Below are 23,407 nucleotides of genomic sequence, written 5' to 3' on the forward strand. Positions count from 1 at the left end.
TTGGGGATGAGCTACTCCTGCTATATTCGGTGTTTTGAATTGCATTTAGATTTAAAACTTTTATGGCACCATCTAGTTTAATTAAATCACATGGCTTGTGGAATTAGATCACGGTGTGATAAATTTCCACCACTACTCTCTTCACATTGTGTGCATTGATGCAAGCATCTCTAACCACTATTGCTGTATGCTAATGTTTAATCATTTTCCTTGTATGTGAGTAATATGTGTTGAGTGGAAGTCTTTATTGTGACTCGGTTGGTTAAAGTTACCATAAATCGCTTGCTATCCACTGCACCAGGCACAGACTGATTGGTATAAAAAATTGGTACTACCCCTTTCCATTGACGTCCTGTCAATTACCAGTACTAAAGTACCAAACCAGCTGGGGTACTTCTTTAGTACTTTGAGGTCGGCCTTGCAAACATGTTTGTTATTCATTTGGTTATGCAGACATCATTTTGCGCTGGTCACTGATGATGTCATTCTGCACTAGTCACTGGTGATGTCATTCTGCACTGGTCACTGGTGATGTCATTCACCACACCAGTGGTGAAGTACCAAGATGTACATTTGATTTTGGTACCAGGTAGAGTGTAAAAGCGCCTGTACTAAATGTTAACTGAGCACCGTAACTAAGGTTTTTGTCATCTGACGACTGTGGGAAGACTCTAGCTGCCGCTGGACTTACTGGTCAAGCCACTCCTCTAATAAGCACTGTGATATGATAAAGAAAGCGGATTGGCCGGTGCATGAATAACAGGGACACACACTGGTCACACTCTGCAATCATGGGAGCCTTGAAGCCAATCAGGTCGGCTCTAGGATTGTAAGACAGCGGATGAGGAAGGTACAAGTCAGGAAAATGGCACTGTCTACAGTTGAGTTGTTGTGATGACTAAGGAGACGCTTTGGTCTGCCTCTCTCCGCAGGCAGGAGTGCAAGAAGCTGCGGGAAGAGCTGCGGGAGGAGCACGACGAGGACAAGCGCAGCGCCCTGACGCAGCTGGCGCAGAGCAAGGAGCAGGAGATGGGTGCCGCCAGGGAAGGCTGGCAGAGGAAGGTGGAGGACCTGCTGGAGCAGGTGAGCGGCATGCGGCTGCACGGCTGCAGATGCATGCAGCCACACAAGCACACACGGGACTCGTAGACACATACAGCGCAAGGTTTGTATGCGGAGCCCCTCGCATAAATGCGCTCGCCGTATGTTCATCAGTCTGCCAGCTTGTGCAAAGCTGAGGCCTTAACATTGTCTGTAGCCCAGCAGTTGGATGATTACCAGTTTTAGTTGCCATAAGGTAACATTCCCCCCATGATCATTTACAGTATTTCGACATACTGTGTGAAAGTCTTAGGCAGTCAAAGAAAATTATGCTTACAATGCTATGCCAATACTTGCAGCCATCCACCCAATATATCTGTGTATTTATTGACTCACCCACTATCACGCCATGTTTGGTTAATCAATACCCGATTTGCTTCTTTTTAACTAATTACTTAATTAAGTGACCCAGTTATGAAATTTAATGAATCCACTGAATGGCTGAGGTGCCCCTGAGGAGAGGTTAGGGAAATGAAGCGGTGTTCATCTAGCGGTCCAAAAAGATATCAGTAACATTGTAGAGAGAATGAACTCTTCTTAGTTGGTTTTATTTTACTGTTAATTTGCATATGTTCTCATGTTAATTTGCATATGTTCTCATGTTAATTTCCATATGTTCTAATGTTAAATATACACTTATTTCCCCGATAAATAGCTTTATTTATTTTCTTTAACTGCCTAAGACTTTTGCACAGTACTGTACAATCTGAAACCCAAAATTGGCTATAGTTCAGGTCTTGTGTAGTTGTACTAGAAATAGTGAGGACCTAGTTCTGGCACCATCCAGAGCTGGTCCTGACACGGGCTCCCTCCTGGTCCAGCCGTTTCTGTGCTCTGACCACGTTATACTCGGACAACCGGGTCAATCCTGGGGGATCTGTCTGGATCGCTTGGGATTGTATGTCCTGCTGCCCGAATCCTGGAAGAAAAGGGACCGATTAAAGCCGCAGAGGAGGATATCTGCAGGATATCCGCAGGGCGTTTTAGAGCTGCTCGCTGCGACCCACGTTCATCGGGGCGGATGTGAGCAAGGGAGGATTTCATGATTTCATCAGCTGTGCAGTAGGACGCGTGAGCCCATTCCGAGCGGGAAAACGGCTCGGATCACCACCTCTCTCATCTGAAAGAATTACCCCAAGCTAAATACACTCTCCCATCTGATCCCTTTTTGACCTTCCTTTGCGTTGCTGATTCCTGAATGTGTGCCTTTATTCCTGTGATTTTTTTCCCCCTTAGCGGCAGTCACTTGGTGAAGCTTTACATAAATCAATCAGTAATGTAAGTGAATCCCACTTACACACTTGCTGCCTTTGTTTTCCCTTTTTTTTTTTTTTTTTTTAAAATGTACTCTACGGAAATATATATCCCAAATATATATTTGTCACGTGTGGCTCGCATGCTGGCCTTGCAAATCTCTTTATTTTGTTTTGAATTGTTTTTGGTTTGGACTTGCTCTCGCTTGCACAGATGACGAAGAGAATCCATGTTGTGCACTTTTGTTTCTTTTGTAGCCCGGGCGGTGGGGGGGGGAGGGGGGGGTTGGGTTTTTTTGTTGGTTTGGTCAGCCTTCTGAGAGAGGGTGTATGACTGAAGGTTCCAGTCGTGCATTCAGCCTGCTCCTCGGAAAAGCCTGGAAGGGAGTAGCGGACCTAAGCGACGTCATCCGGTTCCCAAGCAACGTGCATGAACGCTCATTCCTGGCGTTGGGCTTCTGCTCAACATCAACGTTCATTTCTGCTCGGAGTTGAATCTTGGTGCACGCTGGGATTTTTTCCTCCTCCTTGTCTTTGTGACTGGTGTATTTTTCTGTTCCATTTGGATGAGAAAACAGCCTTTGGTGGTGTGTGGTTGTTTTTTTTCCTTCTATTTGATATGTGGTGTCATGGCCACTGCTGGGCCCTTTTGTTTACGATTGCTTGGGAATTAAGGGTTTTGTTTGTTTGTTTTGAACTACGAGGCCTTGGCTGGTGAAGCAGTGTTACTTAGTATCCTACCTATGCCTTCGTTTTTGTCATGAAACAGGAACCGGAGCCGGCATTTTGATTTCCATTGCAGCAACTCATTTTTCCGCCAGGTGCCGTTTCGGTTAGCGTGCAAACACTGCAGGTGCATTGTGCCCCAACCCATGCCAGACACCCACGTTAAATAATGCAACACGGAAATGTTTGACTGTGGAGCATTTGACTCTGCACCTGCGCCAAATACCAAAGTGTAGTGTAACTTCATCGCATCCCTGCTCGCTTTGCGGAGGGTGGAACCTGAAAGAGGCTTGTCTCCACCAGCCCTGGCAGGGTGTTAAATTACACACGTTTATGGGAGTCGTCCCTGAGGACCCTCCTCGATCCATATCCACCTTCTGATCTATAACTGTCCATTAGCCCCGTCCTTCATGAGGGGGAGGTTTCTGGTGTCCATGTTTATGATTTACATTGTGTGTTGCATCCACAGTGTTTGCCATTAATATAGATGAAAAGTCCATAAGGTGGTTGATTATTCTGATGAAGGAAGGGGTTTACTTTATGAATATTACAACGTGTCACATCTTTTTCTTTTTTCTGCTGTTTTGGTTTGTGCTGTAGAGACAAATTGCCCCAAGTTCCTACTTAATCATCAGGCCCATTTGTTCATTGCATCTCCTATTGATCTCACGTACGTCTGTACCTATGAAGAAGCTATAACGAATGCCCATAGTAGCTTTGTTTGGGCTTCAAATTACTGTCAATGTCAAATTCTTCTACCAGGGTTCCCCAGTTCCGGTCCTGGAGGGTCAGTCTGCAACACAAACACCTCAAGTGCTCAAACACCTACTAAACCTGGCAATTAGCTAGTGAGTTGAATAAGGTGTGTTTGAGTAGGGAAATCTGCAAACTGTGTTGCAGACTGGCCCTGCTGGACTGGATTGTACATTATGTAGCTTTCACTCCAGCTGTGTGGACTTGCTTTGGGTATTACATTGGAGGTGCAGAGCTCGCTCTGACCAAACCTCCTCGGTGTGGCAGGGAGGCCGCACCTGCCCTTAGACCCTCGATATAATTGGCTGCCCCGCGCCCCGCCCCCTTCTGGCCTACAGATCTCACTGCTGAAGCAAAGCCTGGAGATGCAGCTGTCGCAGTCGCAGAACTCTCTGCAGCAGCTGCAAGCGCAATTCAACCAGGAGCGCGAGCACCTGAGCCAGCAGCTGCAGGAGTTGGAGCTGGAGCACCAGCGCAGGGAGCAGCGGCTGCAGGAGGCACATTGCTGCGCGCTGCAGGACCTGGAGGAGGCACGGCTGCAGGACCTGAAGGTGCCCCGGCCTTCCTCACTCTTTTCCAAGTCACCGGTAGTCATCGAAATAAGGAGGAAGAACTTACATTTTGTTTTAATTCTCCCCATGATGTATTGCAGTGTTTCCCAATCCGATCCATAGGGACCTGCAGATGGTCCACATTTTTGATCCTACTGGGAGCTGGAAGTTAGCAAAAATGTGGATTGTCTGGCAGGAAACTGGCAACTGGAAACTGGATGGGAAGCACTGGTTTCTTTATACCACGGTGCTGTTAAGTTCTCGAATCTGATTGGTTAGCAGGATGTTCATTCATTTCCTATAACTGCACATGTAGTTCCAGCCTAACGAATCACAGTAGTACATCAATCTTTAAATTACCTTTAATTTTTACTGCTATTTAAAACACAATTAAAAATTATCATAAACGAAATGTAAATGTTTAATCATTGGCTGAAGAAAGTACTTAAAATATAAAATAATGCTTTTTCAGCTCATGAATGTGAGAATAAAGACTTTAGGCCATTTGCCTCTAAGGCTGTGTGTTTAAATACGTATACTGGGGGGCTTGTTATGCGTTACATAACACAGATTTGGCACTGATCACTTCTCCACAGGTCACTTTGCAGTATATCAAACCGAGCTGGCCGACAGATCGGTCAGCACAGTGAAGTAAATCAACGGTGCCGATCTCTGGGTTTGGGCCGGACTCTTTGGTCTGCTTCCTCGGCTGACTCATGACCTCTGTGTGTGACCATGTTAAAGTCAGCGTGTTCTTTGAAATGCAGAACGAAGCCAGCCATGCCAGCAAAGGTCATCGTCGGCGAAATAAATAATGCAGGACCACAGTGTTATATTCATACGCAAGGCTTGTTCGGAAAGGTGTACGTATCCCTAGGAGTTCTTGGGCAGGAGCTGTGGAGATGACGCTCCATCTGTGCTCTCGATTCTGTCTGGACCGAAGCCTCGCTCCTGACATTCTCCTCTTTAGTTCGATTTCCGATTCGGCTGATTCAGTGTCGTTTGCATGGCGAGGAGATATTGTTTGGAAAGTACCGCTCAGGCCGAATGGGCCAGACTGCGGGTCTCATTAAAATCCGGCTCTGTTGACTTATTCAAGGGTGCTTTAATAAATAACCACATGCTGGTTTAGTTCATGGTGCTGATGCCTGTGGTGTGGTCTCTCCGTCAGCTGAAACCAGGATCCTGAATCTATAGAAATGTAGCATTATTTTCTCCCCAGCAGCCAGTTAGGCACCATAGCATACATTGCTATCTTCTATGACTAATATTTCTGAGTTGCTATGCTTCAGCTGGATTTTTTCAGCAGAGATCTCTGCTTTTTGGTAGCACAACCTTGCATAAGCTAATGTGGCTTCACCCCGTGGCTGTTTTTGGTGCAGCCCCCCGCTGCCCAAGCAGACCAGGAGCAGCAGCTGCGTTGATTCATAGACGGTTCGGGGAGCTACGTCAGTGCCTGGGCAGATATTGCAGCAAGAACCTCCTAGCTGGAAGAATTTCTAGCCGTTTGTGTTTTTTTTTTCTTGTTTCCAGTCTTTACACGTGGCTGGTTTCTCTCTAAGGGAGGGTCCCGTATTTGCTAATAGATGATGAAATACTTATGAAAAAATGTATATAAAGTGCGACTTTTATGTATTGCACTTTATAGGAAGAAAACCAAAGCTAAGTATCAAGAAAACAAGCTTGACCCTTTTTTCCATGATATATTGAGATAAAAAAATTCCCCACCTTGATTTTGCCCGTCTCATGGGAGCGGTTACGATGCTGACTCCATAGAACATCTCAGCAGGTAGAGTACTGGTTAGGGCCCAAGTGGCACTGATGTTGTACCCTTGAGAAAAGCTCTTACTAGCTGCTTTGAATCAGTGTCTGCTAAACAGCATCGACCCACAAGACCGTAGCCAGGCCTGTATGCTGATGACTGTTGGTCTGGTTGGTTCCTCTTAACCCCCGTGCCGTAATGTCTAATGCAAGACACCAATTACTCCCTCTCTGCAATCAGCCGAATCTACCATTTAGCACTTAATTGGTTGTCCGTTTATTCATAGCAGACATCTTCAGCTACAGCAAGTTTGGACTGAAATAAACTCTGGCTGTTTCTTATGGTCAACCAAGGAGATGATGATGATGATGATGATGATGATGACTGGCCTTTGCGGATGGCTTGAGCTGCCATTCCCCCAGTTAACAGCAGTCCTGTTGACAGCTATGTTACAACAGGCGAATGGTCATTAGTCGTGGTTGTATTTTAAATCGTGTTACTTGACGCCCCTGAGGCGAGGAAGCGATGTTGCCTGGCCTCTGTTCTCTGCTCTGCTAGCCAGAGGGAATTGTATTACTATTCAGACTATGGGTGTTTTCAGTGTACTGTGTTTGGGCAAAAAAAGACAGTAGAAAATATCTTTTGATGTTTTGCCGCATTTTAATCTCTAATTTGCATGCCACGCTTGAAGAGCATGAAATAACCTTAGAGCAGGTCGATGTTAATCAGGCAGTTCTGTGAAACCATGTCGTGTCACTTTGTTTCTCTGGCCTGTCCTGTTTGTGACGGCTTGTCGTATTGCCTATCCACTGTACTGTGAAACCCATTGTTTTTGGACTGCTTCTGGCTTGCTGGATTCCCATTGGATGTTTTTTTTCCCCCCAGTCTGTCAGTTAGCCAATGAAGTCCCTTTTGGGATTTGCAGTCTCCTCCAGCGTCCCTGGTAACTTGCTGGTGATTGGCTGACACTGTAACTGAGTGCACCATGAAGTGGGTAGGGGCTGTTTTTACTGCTTTTCTGGGTATGACTGAAAAGCTGAGACGGCCCCCCGACCCCGGGACAGGCTGCTGATGCTGACGAGCTTATGAACGCGCATAAACCAACGTGTTCCTGGCCCCCAGACGCCTCTGGCTCCATTCCCGGTGGTCCCCCTTGGCACTGAAGCTGCAGCCTACCTCTCCTGGCCCTGCAGTCTTTGCTCCTGCTCATGAGACAGTAAAAAGGGGACTTTATTTCCAGCCGGGGGCCGTTTTCTCCGTATCACATGCTGCAGCTGGAGCATCCTTGCCAATTCTGAGATCCGCCGCTCGGTTACTGACCCGTTAATGTGGCGTATATTTAGCTTTCTTGTCATTGAATGACTAGTCGATATTTACTGTGGCTATAGATTATTTCTTAAACGCTTATCTGTCAAACATTACGAGAACTGCAATACATCTTCTACATTTAGAGCTATGTGAGACACATTTTCCATAATGACTCGTCCACATTCACTGATGCTATAGTCAGTCTCTGATGTGCTGCTTGGTTTTTCAGAAGTAGCCTTTACTCCTTTGACTGCCTTCACGAGTGACTTCCCGACTTTGTGACTCTTTATTGAATTCCTCAGCCCTCTGTGTACTTGGTGATGGTTCATGTCCCAGCCGTCTGTCTCTCCGCATCAGTCCTGGCTGCCAAACTCCACCTTGGCTGTCTTTACCCAGACATCAGCCACACCCCTCCCTCCACCTGCCCTCTACCTGAACCCTCATTCTGTGCACACAGGAGTTGGAGGAGCGCCTGCGGCAACAGCACCACATGGAGCTGCAGTCCTTGCGGGAGGCCCACAGGCACAGCATCGAGACGCTGCGGCAGCAGTCGGAGCAGGAGCTGCAGACGCTGCGTTTTGAGCTGGAGGACGAGGGCAAAGCCATGCTGGGTAGGGAGCCCGATCCCCAGGGCAGAGCCGCGCTGGGTAGGGAGCCCCATCCCCAGAACAGAGTAACGCTGGGTAGGGAGCCCCATCCCCAGAACAGAGCCGCGCTGGGTAGGGAGCCCCATCCCCAGAACAGAGTAACGCTGGGTAGGGAGCCCCATCCCCAGAGCAGAGCCGTGCTGGGTAGGGAGTCCGATCCCCAGGGCAGAGCCATGCTGGGTAGGGAGCCCCATCCCCAGAACAGAGTAACGCTGGGTAGGGAGCCCCATCCCCAGAGCAGAGCCGTGCTGGGTAGGGAGTCCGATCCCCAGGGCAGAGCCGCGCTGGGTAGGGAGTCCGATCCCCAGGGCAGAGCCGCGCTGGGTAGGGAGTCCGATCCCCAGGGCAGAGCCGCGCTGGGTAGGGAGTCCGATCCCCAGGGCAGAGCCGCGCTGGGTAGGGAGTCCGATCCCCAGGGCAGAGCCGCGCTGGGTAGGGAGCCCCATCCCCAGGGTAAAGCCATGTTGGGTAGGGAGCCCCATCCCCAGGGCAGAACCGTGCTGGGTAGGGAGCCCCATCCCCAGGGCAGAGCTTGCGGGCAATGCATCTTGAGAAGTTCTGGATGCTCCTCCATTGACCCACCCATTCTTCCCCCACCTCAGCATCCCTGCGCTCTGAGCTGAATCACCTCCACGCCTCAGCCATCGAGCACCTGCGCCAGACACATCAGCAGGAGACGGCCGCCGCCAAACTGGAGCTGGAGACCGCCCTGGAGGATAGCCGGCAACAGGTGAGAGGGAAGTGGAAAGTAAGCGGGTTTTGCAGAACAGTATGAATGAGAATAAGCTGCAAAGGATCCCTGAATCAGCTGAAACACTTAGTAGTAGCAGTAGTGTAAATGTACCATAGTTAGCCTCCAAACCAAGAGTCAAATGTGTATCTCTTGCACTTGATTGCCATGGTAGGTCATCCATCTAAGATCTGTATTTCTGGAATGTTATCAAAGGCAGGACGTGAATGGTGGAGTTGAGGCAGAGTGAGTGTTTGCCGTATGGAACCGAGAGATATTGCGGGTACATCACTCATGTCAGACGCTGATCTCTGCCTGCCTGAAAGTCAGGACATCCAGCAGCTTCAGCCGGGGGCCATCTTAAGGCATTCATAAATCATGTCAATGAGTCCCCATCCAAGATTTTCTCCCGTGCTTTTTTGCGGTTGCTTATAACAATACCGGCACTCGCTGCAAGGCAACACTTAAATCCAAAAATACTTTCAAAGCAAGACACCTCTGCCGCTAATGTACATAATTTCTAGAAAGTATTTCATCATAAAAATACCAAAGCAGTTATTTCCGTCCATCTCCTCTTGGATCTGACGGAGTAGGACAGTACATGACTCAGGCTGGCGTCCGATCGTTGTGATATCCAGGAGATGAAACGCGTTCCCAGAGGCTTCGGGGCACTTGGCAGGCACGAGTGCTCTCCAGCCAGCTGCAGATGCTTGACCCATCCCCAGTGTCTCCGTCTGAAAGGCCGCATCCAGGAGCCACACGCTGAGGCGAAGAGGTTTGCCGGGATCTTGAACGCCCTCTGAGATTACAGCAGCCTTCTTCTGAAACCCTCTTCCATATGACACATAAACTCTCGAACCCGCCCCTGCGCAGTGGCATTATTCATGCAGTAAACTGTGTAGGCTGAGCGCTAGAATATTCTAAATGTACATGTCCTTTAAAGGCTTAATTAAAGGGTTATTTTAATCAAAGCTTCTGTGAGTTACCAAACAGGTTGCTGCCTCTTAAACGTTTTAAGAGCAGCAGCCAGACGTAATGGAGGGTCCCTCTGATCTCGCCGCACCTTTTCATGTTCCATCAAAGGAGATTCGCCTCCCCTAACCCTGCCGAATACGGTGCCCTCCTCCACAATCCCCCTCCACCCCGAACAAACAAGGCCATGTATCCTCAAGCCACACAAAGTTGTGTAAGACGCTTTCTATTGGGAGAAGACCAAAGATTTCTGAGAACCCCTGTGGGCTTGGTTGGGTCTGGCTTTCCAGTCACTTCGGTGTGCCCTCTCTGTTTGCATGACAACGTGCCACCCACCCCCCCCCCCCAAAAGAGGTTCCCATTATACATCTGTTCACGGACGGATTTCCCATGATTAAAAGCAAAACAGCTTCACGCACGTCGGATAAATGTGTGATGAAGCACCCTGAACCGGAACGTTCCATTATTCACCCCGGGGAGCCTGGACATTTGTTTGCAATCTATGATAAAAGCCCTGATTCATGTAGAGTAATGGGAATGTCCTCATGGCCTCTTCCCCAACAGTGGCCGCTTGCCGTCTGGTCACCACAGTCACCCTGTCTAGTAAGCTGTTCGTCATTCCACAGCCAAATACAAGACTAATCACCAGTCTGGCTAAGGTTCTTGGGACCAGTTTTCCCTGGTGACCAGTGAAATTAGCTCGTAAACTATAACTCTGGGTTCTGTCACTTTGTTCATTGTGGGACAGTGTCTTTCCGGATTTCCTTCGGTTATCGTAGCAGACCGTGGTGTCCAGCGAGGTCTCGTGAGGTATCTGTCCTGACGTTAATAAGCTTGGCAGCAGCTCTCAGTAAAATGAGCTACGCAAGGCTTCCCCACTATCTGTCAAAAACACCTGTGCATGCTCATAATTAGTTCATTAGTTCAATAGTAGCTTGTGAGTATGTTTTTAACAGTGTTTACATGGCTTTCTCATAAGCTTTTTTTCAAAATTTGGCAGCTCATGATCAAATGGAACGCACTGTTTTTGATGCAGAGCGTGCACATCACTTTGGGCTAATGGTCTTCTTCAAAGATCACCGAGCAGCGGCGGTTTTCAAGCGCATGTCTCGCCAGAACACATTCTATGCGTTTTATGCGTTCTGATGGGTCTCCTTTCATGCCTAAAAATACTTTCTGACTCGTCCACCTGCGTCTCCAAAAAAATGGCGGCTTCCGTGTCTTTCATCGACGATGCACAATAAAAACCTTCATTCTGTTGAGTGTCCAGGTGAAATTATGAAAGTTAGGGTGGTGCATATCATTTTTTACATTTCAACAGACGTGTTTCTTCACTGGAGGTGTGCTCCAATATTCTCCCGCATTTCTGAGATCATGAGTGTTTTGTCACTCGGAAAGTTCTGTCTGCTCGGCCCGTTGCCTTGCGTCTTCAGTGTGGAGTTAATAAGGGTTAATTGCACCAGCAATGGGACTGGGGAGGCCATTTAGGGTGCTAATGAGGTGGCTTTGCCCAGGGCATCTCTCGGTGATGATGTGGCCCCAGTTCATAGCACTGAGACCAGTTGGCCAGATGCTGGCAGACTGGCATCGCGTGTGTTTTTGCAAAACAGACCTAGTGGATCAGTTGCACAGATGTCACAAGTCCTGATTGCCTGAAACCATGACCGAGACGAAGTGAGCATTCTAGGTCTTAATGGTCCGGTTTCACCCCTTGACAAGAATCTCTGCAGAATAAGAGAACCCAGCCTGCTCGGCAGACCTATTGGTTCTGGAACTTTCTGTGTTCCACCATGCTCTAGGCCAGTGTTTTTCAACCCAATCCACAGGGACCCTCAGACGGTCCACATTTTCGCTCCCTCCCAGCTCCCTTCACACCTGAACCAAACAATCAAGAACACCCAGGCCCTGCTACAGGTGTGTTGAGAGCTGGGAGGGAACGAAAATGTGGACTGCCTGGGGGTCCCTGAGGAATGGGTTGAGAAATGCTGCTCTAGACCCAGAAGTCTGACAGGACAACCCCCCACCCACCCCCCACCCCCATCCCAGTGGTCATGTGTCAGTAATAACCAGGATCCCCTGGTTGGGTCTGCGCTTTGGTGACTGGGAGGTCAGAGCTAACTAGCTGCAGCTAAGTGGACCCACTGACCCCTCAGTGCCCAGGAGACCTTGCCTGTTAGCACCAGGGTCATGTGGATCATCGATTAAGGCCATAGCTCTGGAGTTACTGTGTGTTACTGTGTGTTAGAGTCATAACAGGCTAAAACTGGGTTGTGTATTGCAAAGGACTAAACTGAGATATTGCAGTACATGGATGACACACAGTCCATTAATAATGCAGTGCTCACGATTTAACAAGGTCCCATGGAACACTCTTAGAATCTAAATAAGAAGAAAAGTCCATAGTCTCTTTCTGAGGTCTCATGAGGTTTTTGCCACTTTTTAGTTGAAAGGAGCATATATGAATTCAGCTGACAGGCAGGCAAGAAAAACATTTCAGTAGGTGAAAACTGAACTGCTGGTCCTTCAAGAAGAAGGCGAAAATGAGAATGAAGGGCTGTACCATTTTGCAGCCGAGCCGGGGGGTTTTGTCTCGGGGAGGCACAGTAAAGCTGAGGGTTATTGTTGACCTAATGGTGATCTACCCTGTTTGAAACTGTATATATTGGAGCATATAGTAATCTGATTCCTCAGAAACTATTACCTTTATAAGATGCGCAATGTACTTGATATACTCAGTGGGAGTCATTAAGCCCTGACCATAAACTCCAGAAAGTGGAAGGAAAGATTATCCCTGGAACAAGTTACGCATGATAAACCCACACTTTAATGAAACATGAGGAAGGGAACAGGCGCGTGTCCACAGGTGGGGAGGCTGGGGGAGAGTTTGGGGTTTGACTGCAGAATTGTGATGGTTTGGTTAAAAAAAAATATATACCATTGTGCAAGATTGAAAGTGAGCATTGGTTGTGTGAGTGTGGGAGTCAAGGCAGTGAGGGTAGGAAAGCAGGAGGCCCAAAGGGGGGGTGATGAGATAGTGGGATGTAACCTGCTACAGAGTGACGCAAAGCCAGCCATCGCATGCAGCCCCCAACGAGTCGGTCGTGTGAGGACACGGCTTTAAGAATCGCAGCCCATGTGCGGTTTCAGGTGCTTCTTGTTGTCATGACTGTGCATTCTGCTCACGATTTTAATGAAACTGTCAAGGCGAACAGGTGTAATGAACGATGACCGAACCTTCTAGAGAGTCTCTCTCGAAAGACCGTCTGTGCCAGAAGGAGACGTGTTTAAAATGTCGGGAGACGTGTTTAAAACTCATCAGCGTGGGAAGAGCAGAGCCCAGCTGCATTTGTGGTGGATAGTATTATGGGAAGTGTGGATCTGCTCATCAGCATGTAAATTTAACCACCAAAAAAGTCAAAGACCTTTGAGGTTGTACTATGAGTTCTTGTCCCCTGACAGTGTAGGCCAAAGCTGTATGTATTCTCGGGTTTGCTTCTTATAATCAAAGGCCATTTGTTTAAGTGTACCAGGTGAGCCCAGGATTAGATAGGCAGGCAGAGTAAAAGCTAAGAAATGCTGGAGAAACATGCTGGCACCAGCATCTGAAACACTAATGCCTAATGCTACTGTGCCTGGCCAAGCGGAAATAGTTTAGTGGCCGGTGAGTGTTGAACATTAACAGAGCGGTAATGTCCACATTCTCATTAAAGCTTAAAGGCTTCTTTTCCGCAGAAAGGATATGCAGCTGTTGCCCTACCGTAAAACAAGGTCCTCAGCTCACCCCTGCGTGCATGTGTGTCTGCGTGTGTACGTGTCTCCTCCAAACAGGAGAAGAAGCTTCTGGGACGCATCTCGGACCTGCAGGAGGAGGTCAGCCGCAGGAAGAATCACATCGCCGACCTGGACCATGAGATTCACTCCCTGAACGAGAACATCAGCACCCTGACCAAGGAGCTGGAGCTGAAGGGCAAGGAGGTGCTGAAGGTCCGCAGTGAGGCCAACCAGCAGATCAGGTGCGAAGGACCTAGCGGTGGGGCCGAGTCTGGCGGGGGACGGCAGAGGGCAGCTAGGTCTCCTCTGCAGGAACATTCAGGGTGACCGTTCTAGTCACATGACTCTCGTTCAGTTGATTCAGGAATATCACACTCGACCTCCAGCCTCTTCGCAAACGAGGATTTCAACAAACCTGCCCAGTTAGAAGTTAAAGTCAATAAAACCACTTTGTCAAAAGCCACTAGACAAGCTTGTACATTCATGTTAGTTAGAGAAATTCCTGACATTTAATCGTTCCTGCATGTTGTGCTACCGATTGTCTCAGAATGTACGTGCAAACAGGCAGGCAGGTGCTGAAGAGCACTCTGTGGTTGGGAAGATTCCATTTAATTCCTTTTTGATAATTTGCTGGAAGCAGCACTGTTTGTCCTTTCCAATTATTTCTCTGATAATGCACATGCATGGCTGATAAAAATCTGCCGGTCAGTTCTGTATTGAGCCGAAGTCAATATTTCAGAGGTGCTGCATTAATGAATGATGCAGGTAGAAGCTTCTCATTAGAGTTACAGGTGGCGTCTGCTGAAATTATACTGGCTAAAAACCGAAGATGTCTGAGAGGAACAGCGCACACCATCAGCCGGGACCTCAGTCCTTACCCAGAGCATGTTTCATTTCCAATTATGTAATATGCTCCGGAATTCTCGAGCCAGAGATAAAAATATCAAATAAATAAATAAAGCCCATTCCTTAGGGGGTGGAGGAGGGGGGTTTACTCTGGGAGAGTACACTCCTCCCTCCCTCCTGTGTGGTCTGGATCGGCTGTGGCCTCTTTCTGGACGCGGAGCTCTTACCCAGACCTAAGTGCATTCCCACAAGAGTAAATCCCTGATCGACATGACAATAAATCAATAAATAAACAGAGGAAAGCGCTTTCGCTTATGAGCGGTGGTGATATGGCCTCCCTGAGATGCACGTTAAATTATCAATGTCTCCCTTGGAAAGGATTTACAGTATCAGGTACGAACAAAACAGAGGGATGAAAATTTAATGTTCAGAAGAAAAGCGATGTGATATTTATTGTGCATGGTCACCAAATCCCAAGCCCCTTCCAGCGAGGCGAGGCTCCCGGTTTGGGACTGGGAAGCAGCTATTTTGGATTGTATGCGTTTGGTTTCTCCAGGGCCCACGAGCAGGACCTGATAAAGAAACACGAGAGGGAGATGACGGAGATGAACGTCAGCCACAACCGCGAGACGCAGAACATGCTGGCGGACTTCAACAAAGCCCAGGAGCTTCTGAAGGACAAGATCTCCGCACTGCAGATCCTGTACGTGTGTGTGTGTGTGTGTGTGTGTGTGTGTGTGTGTGTGTGTGTGTGTGCGAAAACCTGTGTCACTGTGTGATGACATTACTGATGTTGTGGGGGCAGATCTGGACAAAGGATAATCTGAAAACAGACGTTTGGAGTGACAGACAAACTAATTCTGAGACTGTACATTCATCTGCCCTACCTGCTTGTCCAGTACAAAGTTGTGGGGCCTATCCCAGAAGCTGAGGGAATAACCCAGGATGTGGCACACAATTCACCAGTTCCAACCGTAGTCTGTTTCTAGACTGTAAAGAGAAACTGGAGGAAACCCCTTGACAACATGCAAAACATGCAAATTCTACGCACATACAACCGTGTGCAGGGTTCGAGTTCTAATCCTGGCTCTGCATGTGAAGTGTGAGGTAGCAATGCTAGCCGCTGCTAGCCACTGCACCAACATGCCGCCCCATATTCTAGCAACGATGCCTAATGTGCTTGTTATTAGCTTTGATTGATGAAATTTGGAATCATTGATTGCACCAGAGCCAAAAACTGTACAACGTCCCCACAACACTGTAAGTGTGTCTGTGTAATAGAGTACATTAATATAAATGTCTCCTCTGCTCATAAGAAAGGACACTGATGGAGGGACACACTGAGAAAAGTGGGTGAGGGAGAGAGAGATGGTGGCCTGAGGTGGCGGATGACATGGCCGGGGAAGGTGACCTTTAGAGGAGGGTCCAGTGGTCCCCAGGCTTCTCCCCCCCTCCGCCCAGACACGGGCCCCTCCGGGCCGCTCTGGCAGAACGTGACCTCTGTGCCAATGACGGCTTCCCGCAGCTTGGATTATGGGATACGGGAGAGTCGTCTGCGGACAGAGAAAGTGGAGTGGGTTACGCTGTGAGAGCGAGGTCTGTCGGAGCAGCCAGCCAAAGTGAAGAAAATCACGCCATTTCGTCACTGAGAGCAAGACTATAGGCAGAACTCCATGCCAGCTGATATAAATTGTCATTGATTTTTATGCTTTCTCATGCATGTTGGCTGCGTCTGATGTACAAGCCCCAGACGGGACCTTGGGAGTGGAGATTTGGATATTGGGGAATGACCTAGTTTAGTCTGACGTGAATGTGAGCGCCATCTAGTGGCAGGTCTGAAAACCGCCACTTCGTTCTCCTTTCCGTCGCACTTTCCATCAAATCGCAGTGCATTTCCCTGGCTGGCCAGGAAACCTGCTATAGCGTGTAATTAAGCCACCTTCACTCATTGCCGAGGCTATGGGTCATTTGGCAGTTTATCATCTAGCAATCATCTAGCTTTCCACAGAGGAGCGACAGGTGTGCATCAGAGCATTTCTGAAACCGTGCAACACGAAGGTTAATGATTTTTCATTTGCAGATTGGCCAAAGACTGGTTAGTCCTGCTCGTCTGCCTTAGATGGCCACTTGGTAGCTCAGCGGCTAATGTCCTGATGCTTCCTGTGCTGTGGGACGCATTTTCTGCCTGCTAATGAAGTTTGACACCATTCTGTATTCAGAACAGCTCCCCCTTCCTCTCCCCAATTAATCACAGTGCTCTCTAAGCACCCCCCGAAATCAGTCCCCAACCACCTCGCCTTTTCCTTCTATTAAAACTTCACAGGGTATTTATTTCTGTGCAGCTGGTCAATTATTTGTTGGTTTTTGGCAGATGCGCCGTCCCCCCGAGAGGATGCGCCATCCATCGCTGTACAGGCGGCTGCTTGTTCTCTCTTGTCACTAGTTCCGGCTGAATGAAAGTGATCCTTGTTGCTGGTCTTGCCACCCTTGAGGTTCGCTGTACCTTTACAATAGACCAAATACTCGGACCAATCACATCTGAGCAGCGCCTGTTGCTGAGAGAGAAGCTGGTGTTTTACTCTAATGCTACCAAGGCATGCAAAACGCACGGGAAGGCTTTGCTCAAACTGCCTTGTTTGCTTTAATAATTTTTTTTTAGCTTCTGCTTCTTAAAATATACTACGGTACAATTAGTCATTTAAGTTTCATTTAGTCCCTAGTATTTTCTTTTTTTTTTTTTTTTTTGCAATAACTAGAAAATAAAGCAACAGAGCATAAATGAACCATGCTTTTTAAAATTTAGATGCGTCTGAAAAAGCTTTAAATGTAAACTCATGGTATTAAAAATACACAAACACATATTTGGTTTCTGGGCACTAATTATATGATCCAATGTCCACCAGAGTGAATTTATGGTCATAGAAGGAACGTATTGTGTGTTGCCTGCACTGTCAGGAGATTTGATTTAGTGGGAAACTGAAATGTAGCAGAATCTAGGTCCCAAAATCATGTATCTTGCTGCTTTGGTATTAAAAGATGTTTGCAGGAGAATGAACTCAAAGAGATGGAAATCTTTCAAACATCTGCATCACTGAGAACCGCCTTCACTGCCCTGTTCTATCACCTCAGAGTCTCCACATTTTCGTTGTGCCAAACCCAAATTAACAGCCTGTTGATGGGGAGGGGAGGGTGGTTGTTCTGTATTCCGAGACCCTTGGATAGAAAGGGTTACATGGGGTGAGTTTGGAAATCCTACAGTTCAACAAGCTTGTGTTCCCTGATCTCTGCTTGCTCCCTCACCCAGTTTGGAGGGAACAGAGGAAAAGTTCCGGAACAGGGAGAGCCGCCCCGAAGACCTGCAGGTGATTGCTGAGCTGAAGGATATGGTGGCAGAGAGAGAATCACTGGTAAAGAAGCTGGTGGTAAGTGTTTCGGGATGCCGTCTCCCTCAGGCAGTAGACCCTGCTCTCTATAGAGAGCTTCACCACACCATAGGAATCGTTAAGCATTATTGGAAAAGCAGTTTGGACGTGGAGGTTTTTTTTTTTTTTTTTTTTTTTATTCCATTGACGCATTTCAGACCAGATTTCACCGTAACTATGACAACACACAGGAATGAAATGAATTAAAAAAAAGGCTGGAATGAACATGAATGGTGTATTTTCAGAATGTTGCATAAACGGCCCTGGGAACAAAGATACACCGTACGACTTCAAGCGCTGATCAGACATATTTAGACGTTATTTGTGTTGTTTTTTTATCTCAGAAACAAACAGATGTTTGATGCCCGTACTTCATTAATGGCAGATGACTGCGAAGCAGGGCAGTCTTTCCCATCAAGAAATGAACCGTGACTCCAATAAACAAAATTCACTCCAATCTATTTAATTTTTTTTGGACAGGATGACAAAAAGTTCTACCAGTTGGAGCTGGTGAACCGAGAGACCAACTTCAACAAGGTGTTCAATGCAAGCCCCAACGTTGGTGTCATCAACCCCCTCATCAAGGTGAGCCAGCTCCTCACTTTTCCACAGCACGTTGCTTTGGGTGAGCTTTCTGGCTTCATCTCCATGCTCTACATCACACACCACTAGTTATTAACAACCCTTGTGGATCAGTTGTTTTGAGTCCAAATTTTACAATGAATACTAACACTGAGACCAGTTCTCTCGTCTAGAGATTCTTGCGTAGCCAGATACGGCCAGCAGGCTCAGAATTCAGACCTCCTCGGTAGCATGTTGGCTTTGCTACAACAGTCGCTTGTAAGAGGAAGCGAAAGCCAGTGAGAACAGTGGGGTCTCTCTGTCGACTTGATAGCCTGTCGACTTGATAGCCTGTCGACTTGATAGCCTGTGCGACATCCACCGTGTCCCATTTCCAAGTAAAAGTAGGGACCCTGGTTCTAGTGGTATGGACCACCCTGCATGACTCCCATATCAGCGTATGTGTCGTCCGTGCTGCAGAACGTCCGCTTCTGGACTCGGTGTGACCTCTGTGTCCCTGTGTCTGTGTTTCTTACCTGTTCGCCCATCCCAGTCTATTTTGCTTTCCAAGCCATTCTTTTCGGAAGTCTCAGCAGCCTCTAACTTTGATACATTTTCTTGTGCCTCATCTACCTATCTCACGTAGCTAGGAGCGACTCATGTCCGTAGCCGGGCTGCGCGAGGCGGATGTAGCCTGTGAACATGATGAAGCTACGTAGCGTCAAACATCCAATCCGCTCTTCTGTCTGTGTTCTGTTTGTGTAGCAAAAGCGAAAGAATGACAAATCAGCAAACAGATTCAGCAGTTCGCCAAATCTAAGGGCTCTGGAAGCTGGGGGTCCTGGGGGTGCCCCCCCGCCGCCCAGCCGTCTAGAACCCATTCCCAACTCCCCCATTCACCACCTTGAGCTCAACACGAGCAAACCTCTGCCCCCACCGACCCCTCCGACAGAGCCCAAGAAAGTCATGAGGTGAGCCGCACCTCGCCGCTGACGTTGCCGTCCGCACGTGGCAGGACCGGAGACAAGCACGAGCCTGCGGTGGGCGCTCTGCCGTGGCCAGTCTGCACTTCAGTGCTCTTGTCTTTTACTCTCTCTCTCGCTGTAGAAGCAGTTGTAGTATCCCTTTTGCAGACAGGAGACACCTGTGCTCACTGTTCTGTGTCCCTTTCCTGTTAACCGCCACAAAACCAGGAGTTATAGCCTCAAAGCTGCCTGAATTTTCGATTACAAAGTAATTCTCCCGGTCCTGGCTAGGTTCACCCTAGGACTGCCCGCTTGATCGAAATTTCATTCGAAGGGCAGCTTGTTTTTTTCTTCTTCTTGTTGTGTTCATCTGCAGCTCTTTCAGGATTTAATTGTGTCCTGGGAGAGAGGGATGGAGCGTGCTGAATCTTTAAACACTCGTATACCTGCTCACTGTCTTTTCAGTTATTTATGACATGATGGGGGAAAAAAAGGGATATTGCAGTTTTTCTACACAAATGGTAATGCCCCATAAATGTGCTTTGAAAATGGCATTGGAATGCAAATGGTACCATGGTGCCTCAGGGTCGTCCCCCCCATGCTCTCGTGACTGTACGCATGCTGGTTCTGTCCTGCTTCTACCCTGTCCTGTCCCTGTGTCACACTTTTTTTGTGGTGGAATATCAAAGTACTTGAAGGTGATTGTTGTTCCCTGTTTCCTTTTGAACGCTTGGTTTCTGCTCCCCACGTTTAAAAGATCTGTTCACATCGCACTAAGTCCGCCATTTTGTCTGTCTTGATTTGTCATCTGTTGACTGGATTGCACTCAAAGACTATAGCTGAAATGCATGCCCTTGTACCCTGACCCTTGTTGCCCCCGTGTGCCAACGTGTCTGTGTCTGTGCGAGGGTCTTTCAGTGGGTGGCACCCTTTTCTTCATTCAGCCAATAAAGTTGTTGACTTGTGCCTCGACACTGCTTTGCTTGTGTTGTGGTGTTTTATACAGTTCCAACATTTGCCTGCAGGTGGCGTATGTGATGCTGTTACACGTGCATGCACTGAGCTCCATTCCTGGGCTGCCGATGCACACGGGGTGGATGCTTGAGCATTCAAAGTAAGGGTGGGGCAGTGTGGTCATGGGAGGAGCAACCAAATATGGGTGGGGTGGACTGTCTTGCTGTTCTGCATGCTGATTGAAAATGAGCAGGCCAGGTGCGGCCTATCCTCCATTGTCATGGGGCTCTCCCTCCACCAGCCTCACACAGTCTGACTTGGAATACAGAGCTTCCTCACACTGGGGTGTGCCTCCCCCTACACGGCAAGTGAGTCATCACAACTGCGTAGCAACAGAAGAAGGTGACCTAGGGGATGTTCCACAAAGCAAGATTTCATAGTTAGGTGGGTTAACTTAAGCTTGAAGTCATGAATATTCCAACTTGACAAACATTCTAGCTTAAGTTAGCCTGAGAAAACCTGCTTTGTGGAACACCCCCCCCCCACACACACACACACACACACTTCTCTTATAGGAAGCGTATTACTATAGAACCTCAACAAATTGGACTCATCTCACATGGGTGATGAATATCTGCTCAAATCCAAGAAGTGGATTTGCCTTCTTTCATGCTTCTCCGGGTGTGACGATGCTGGCAGGGAAGTGTATTATAAGGTCATATTAGTTAATTTCTAAGTATTCCATTAATGTAGCATCTGGGAATCAATGTGCTTGACAAGGGGGGTATACAGGGGCGGGGCCGCTGGGTCACTGGCTCCAGCTGAAAGTTGATTGGCTCATGGCATTCCCAGTCTTCTATCACTCACAGATTCAGAACACATGATGATGATGATGAGAACCCTTTATTGCTGTTGCAATACACCATGTCACTAGTCACAAGTACCAGCGAAAAACTGGCCATCAACCGACCATACATATACACAGACATCACAGTAGGGGGTAGACCGGTCGGGAGACAGGGGAAGAGAGAAGAAAAGAAACAGAATAACATGAGGAGAGAGGAGGAGAATAAAAAACAGCCCCCAGACTGTACTCCAGTGGGGAGGACATTGTAGGAACCGAAAAAAACACCTCAGCAACATAAGCACATGGTCACTACACCTTACAACATAAAAATGACACGACTTGCAACGGAATGGGGAGGTGGAGGTAGTCCAGCAGAGACAGACAGCCATCCGGTCCTGCAGCCATGGAGGCGCTGGTCACAGACCCGCCTGTTCACGCTGGGGGTATGAAGCGGCGAAGGCGTGGGATGGGGGGGGGGGGGGGTGCGGTAAGTCCTTGGGATTGGGGGAGAGGAATGCAAGAGAGTCTCACTGCCTTGTTCTTCTGGGGGAGTTGTTAGTTCAACAGCGGCCTTGGCCGAGGCCGGTGCTGATTGGGGGGAGCCAAAACCTGATAGGATAGGGTTGTTTGGGTTTCCGGGCGAGAAGCTGTAATTTCCAGCTGGCTAATGATTAGGCCCCTATTATTTAAAAAAGTCTTAGGATCACCCCTGGTACTGAGACTGGGATACTAAAAGATGGTAGATCGTCTTGTCTTTTCCACAGAACCCCCAAACAGAAGGCGGGGCTAGTCTCAGGTAGCTCTGGGTGAAATGTCAGAGATACGCAGTCAGGTAAGAAACCGAAAAGTGGGAGCCCATTTGTCCGTCAACACAGAGCAAGGACAAACAGCAAGTTTGCTAGGGACGCTCTGTGTTTGTTGATAATCCCCGTGATGTAGCTTTGGGGTTGCAGGCCTGAGGCACTGAAAACAAGACCCCCACTTATCGTAAGAGTTCACAATCATGCTGTTGTTCACGCTGAAAGATTCACACAAAAAAACATGTGCACATACAATTTGTCACATCTACCCCAAACTTCACTCAGTAGAGATGTGTTTTACTCACTGGAGTGAGGCCCTGATTTCCTACAAAAATTTCAGAATAACAATAAAGAAAATCGCTTTCTGTTCTTTTAATTCCTTTAACCACACTACTGATTTAAAAAATGTTTCAAATCTGTGAGTGACACCCCTGTGGTACCCCGAGGGCCAATCAGCTTTAAGCTGGGGTCAGTGCCCCTGTTGCCCCACCCCTATAAACAATTATAAGTGTTTCTGTAAAATGGGCTGTTCGTATATTTTAGGCAGGCAGAGTGGAGCTGTCAAGAGAAAGACAATGCAGTGGTTCAACAGCTACTTCCAAAATATGAATTCTATTATTCTTAGAAGAATAATATCAGTAATAAATGATTATTTGTGTAGAAACATGATGGCCAGTTACTTTTTACTTTTAATTTGAATTTTATTTATATACATTTGTTGCATTTATCATCACTGATACTCTGAGTATCTTTGCCCTAAATGCCGTAATAAAAAAATATGTAACATAACGGCAAATACAGGAGCATAAACCAATAGCTGTTCTAAAAAAGCACTTGAATTTAGGATGGGGTGATGAAATAAAGCAGCTGGAAAGGGAAGTAAAAGCCTGACTGGCAGCCTAATAATTCTTCTCGCTCTCTGTCCTCGGGGATGCGATCGCCTTTTCAGAACCAATGCCGCATAAAAAGAACAGACGCATCTGGCATTTAGGATTGTAATAGATTCTCCCACCATTTGTTTAAATGGGGGAACATTCCCCCCCCAGGACCTAGCAGAGAGGCAAAATGAAATGCTAACAAAATAAATATGCTAATCATCAGCCACCCAGTTAGACGATGTGCTGACAACAGTAACATCGCAAATGTCTCAACAGTTGTGCACTTTGACTTAAAAAACAAAGAATATAAGGTCACATGAACCCTTAACATGTGCTGCACTGGAAAAGAAATAGGTTTGGATTTATCAGAGGTACATCCATACGTGGTAAATGAATGGATCCACCTTTTGAGAAGTTTTAGCTCACTGACCTTAATTTATCCCCTTGTAGTTCGTTAGGTGAAGCCGAAATTTGCATCGCCCTCTGTGACACTCTCACGCAGATACTGATATCATTAAATGCATCAGAAGCTGGTTCTGCTTAGGATTAAACCAAACACC

The 23,407-nt window shown here is 47.6% G+C and overlaps 1 protein-coding gene across 2 annotated transcripts in view; it reads left to right on the forward strand.

The window, feature by feature from the left end:
• Positions 1 to 23,407, forward strand: part of fam184ab (family with sequence similarity 184 member Ab) — a 75,873-nt gene that overhangs the window by 50,721 nt on the left and 1,745 nt on the right. Inside the window, exons 9-17 of one of the 2 annotated variants that reach the window (XM_048986403.1) lie at positions 933 to 1,083; positions 4,172 to 4,384; positions 7,912 to 8,065; positions 8,704 to 8,831; positions 13,632 to 13,816; positions 14,977 to 15,123; positions 17,725 to 17,842; positions 18,323 to 18,427; positions 19,169 to 19,374. In XM_048986403.1, the coding sequence (XP_048842360.1) occupies positions 933 to 1,083; positions 4,172 to 4,384; positions 7,912 to 8,065; positions 8,704 to 8,831; positions 13,632 to 13,816; positions 14,977 to 15,123; positions 17,725 to 17,842; positions 18,323 to 18,427; positions 19,169 to 19,374 (1,407 nt within the window). The remainder of the gene's footprint in view (positions 1 to 932; positions 1,084 to 4,171; positions 4,385 to 7,911; positions 8,066 to 8,703; positions 8,832 to 13,631; positions 13,817 to 14,976; positions 15,124 to 17,724; positions 17,843 to 18,322; positions 18,428 to 19,168; positions 19,375 to 23,407) is intronic. The other variant, XM_048986404.1, reaches the window with a different exon arrangement.

This window comes from Brienomyrus brachyistius, chromosome 19, assembly GCF_023856365.1.
Source record: "Brienomyrus brachyistius isolate T26 chromosome 19, BBRACH_0.4, whole genome shotgun sequence".
NCBI classification, from domain to species: Eukaryota; Metazoa; Chordata; class Actinopteri; order Osteoglossiformes; family Mormyridae; genus Brienomyrus; species Brienomyrus brachyistius.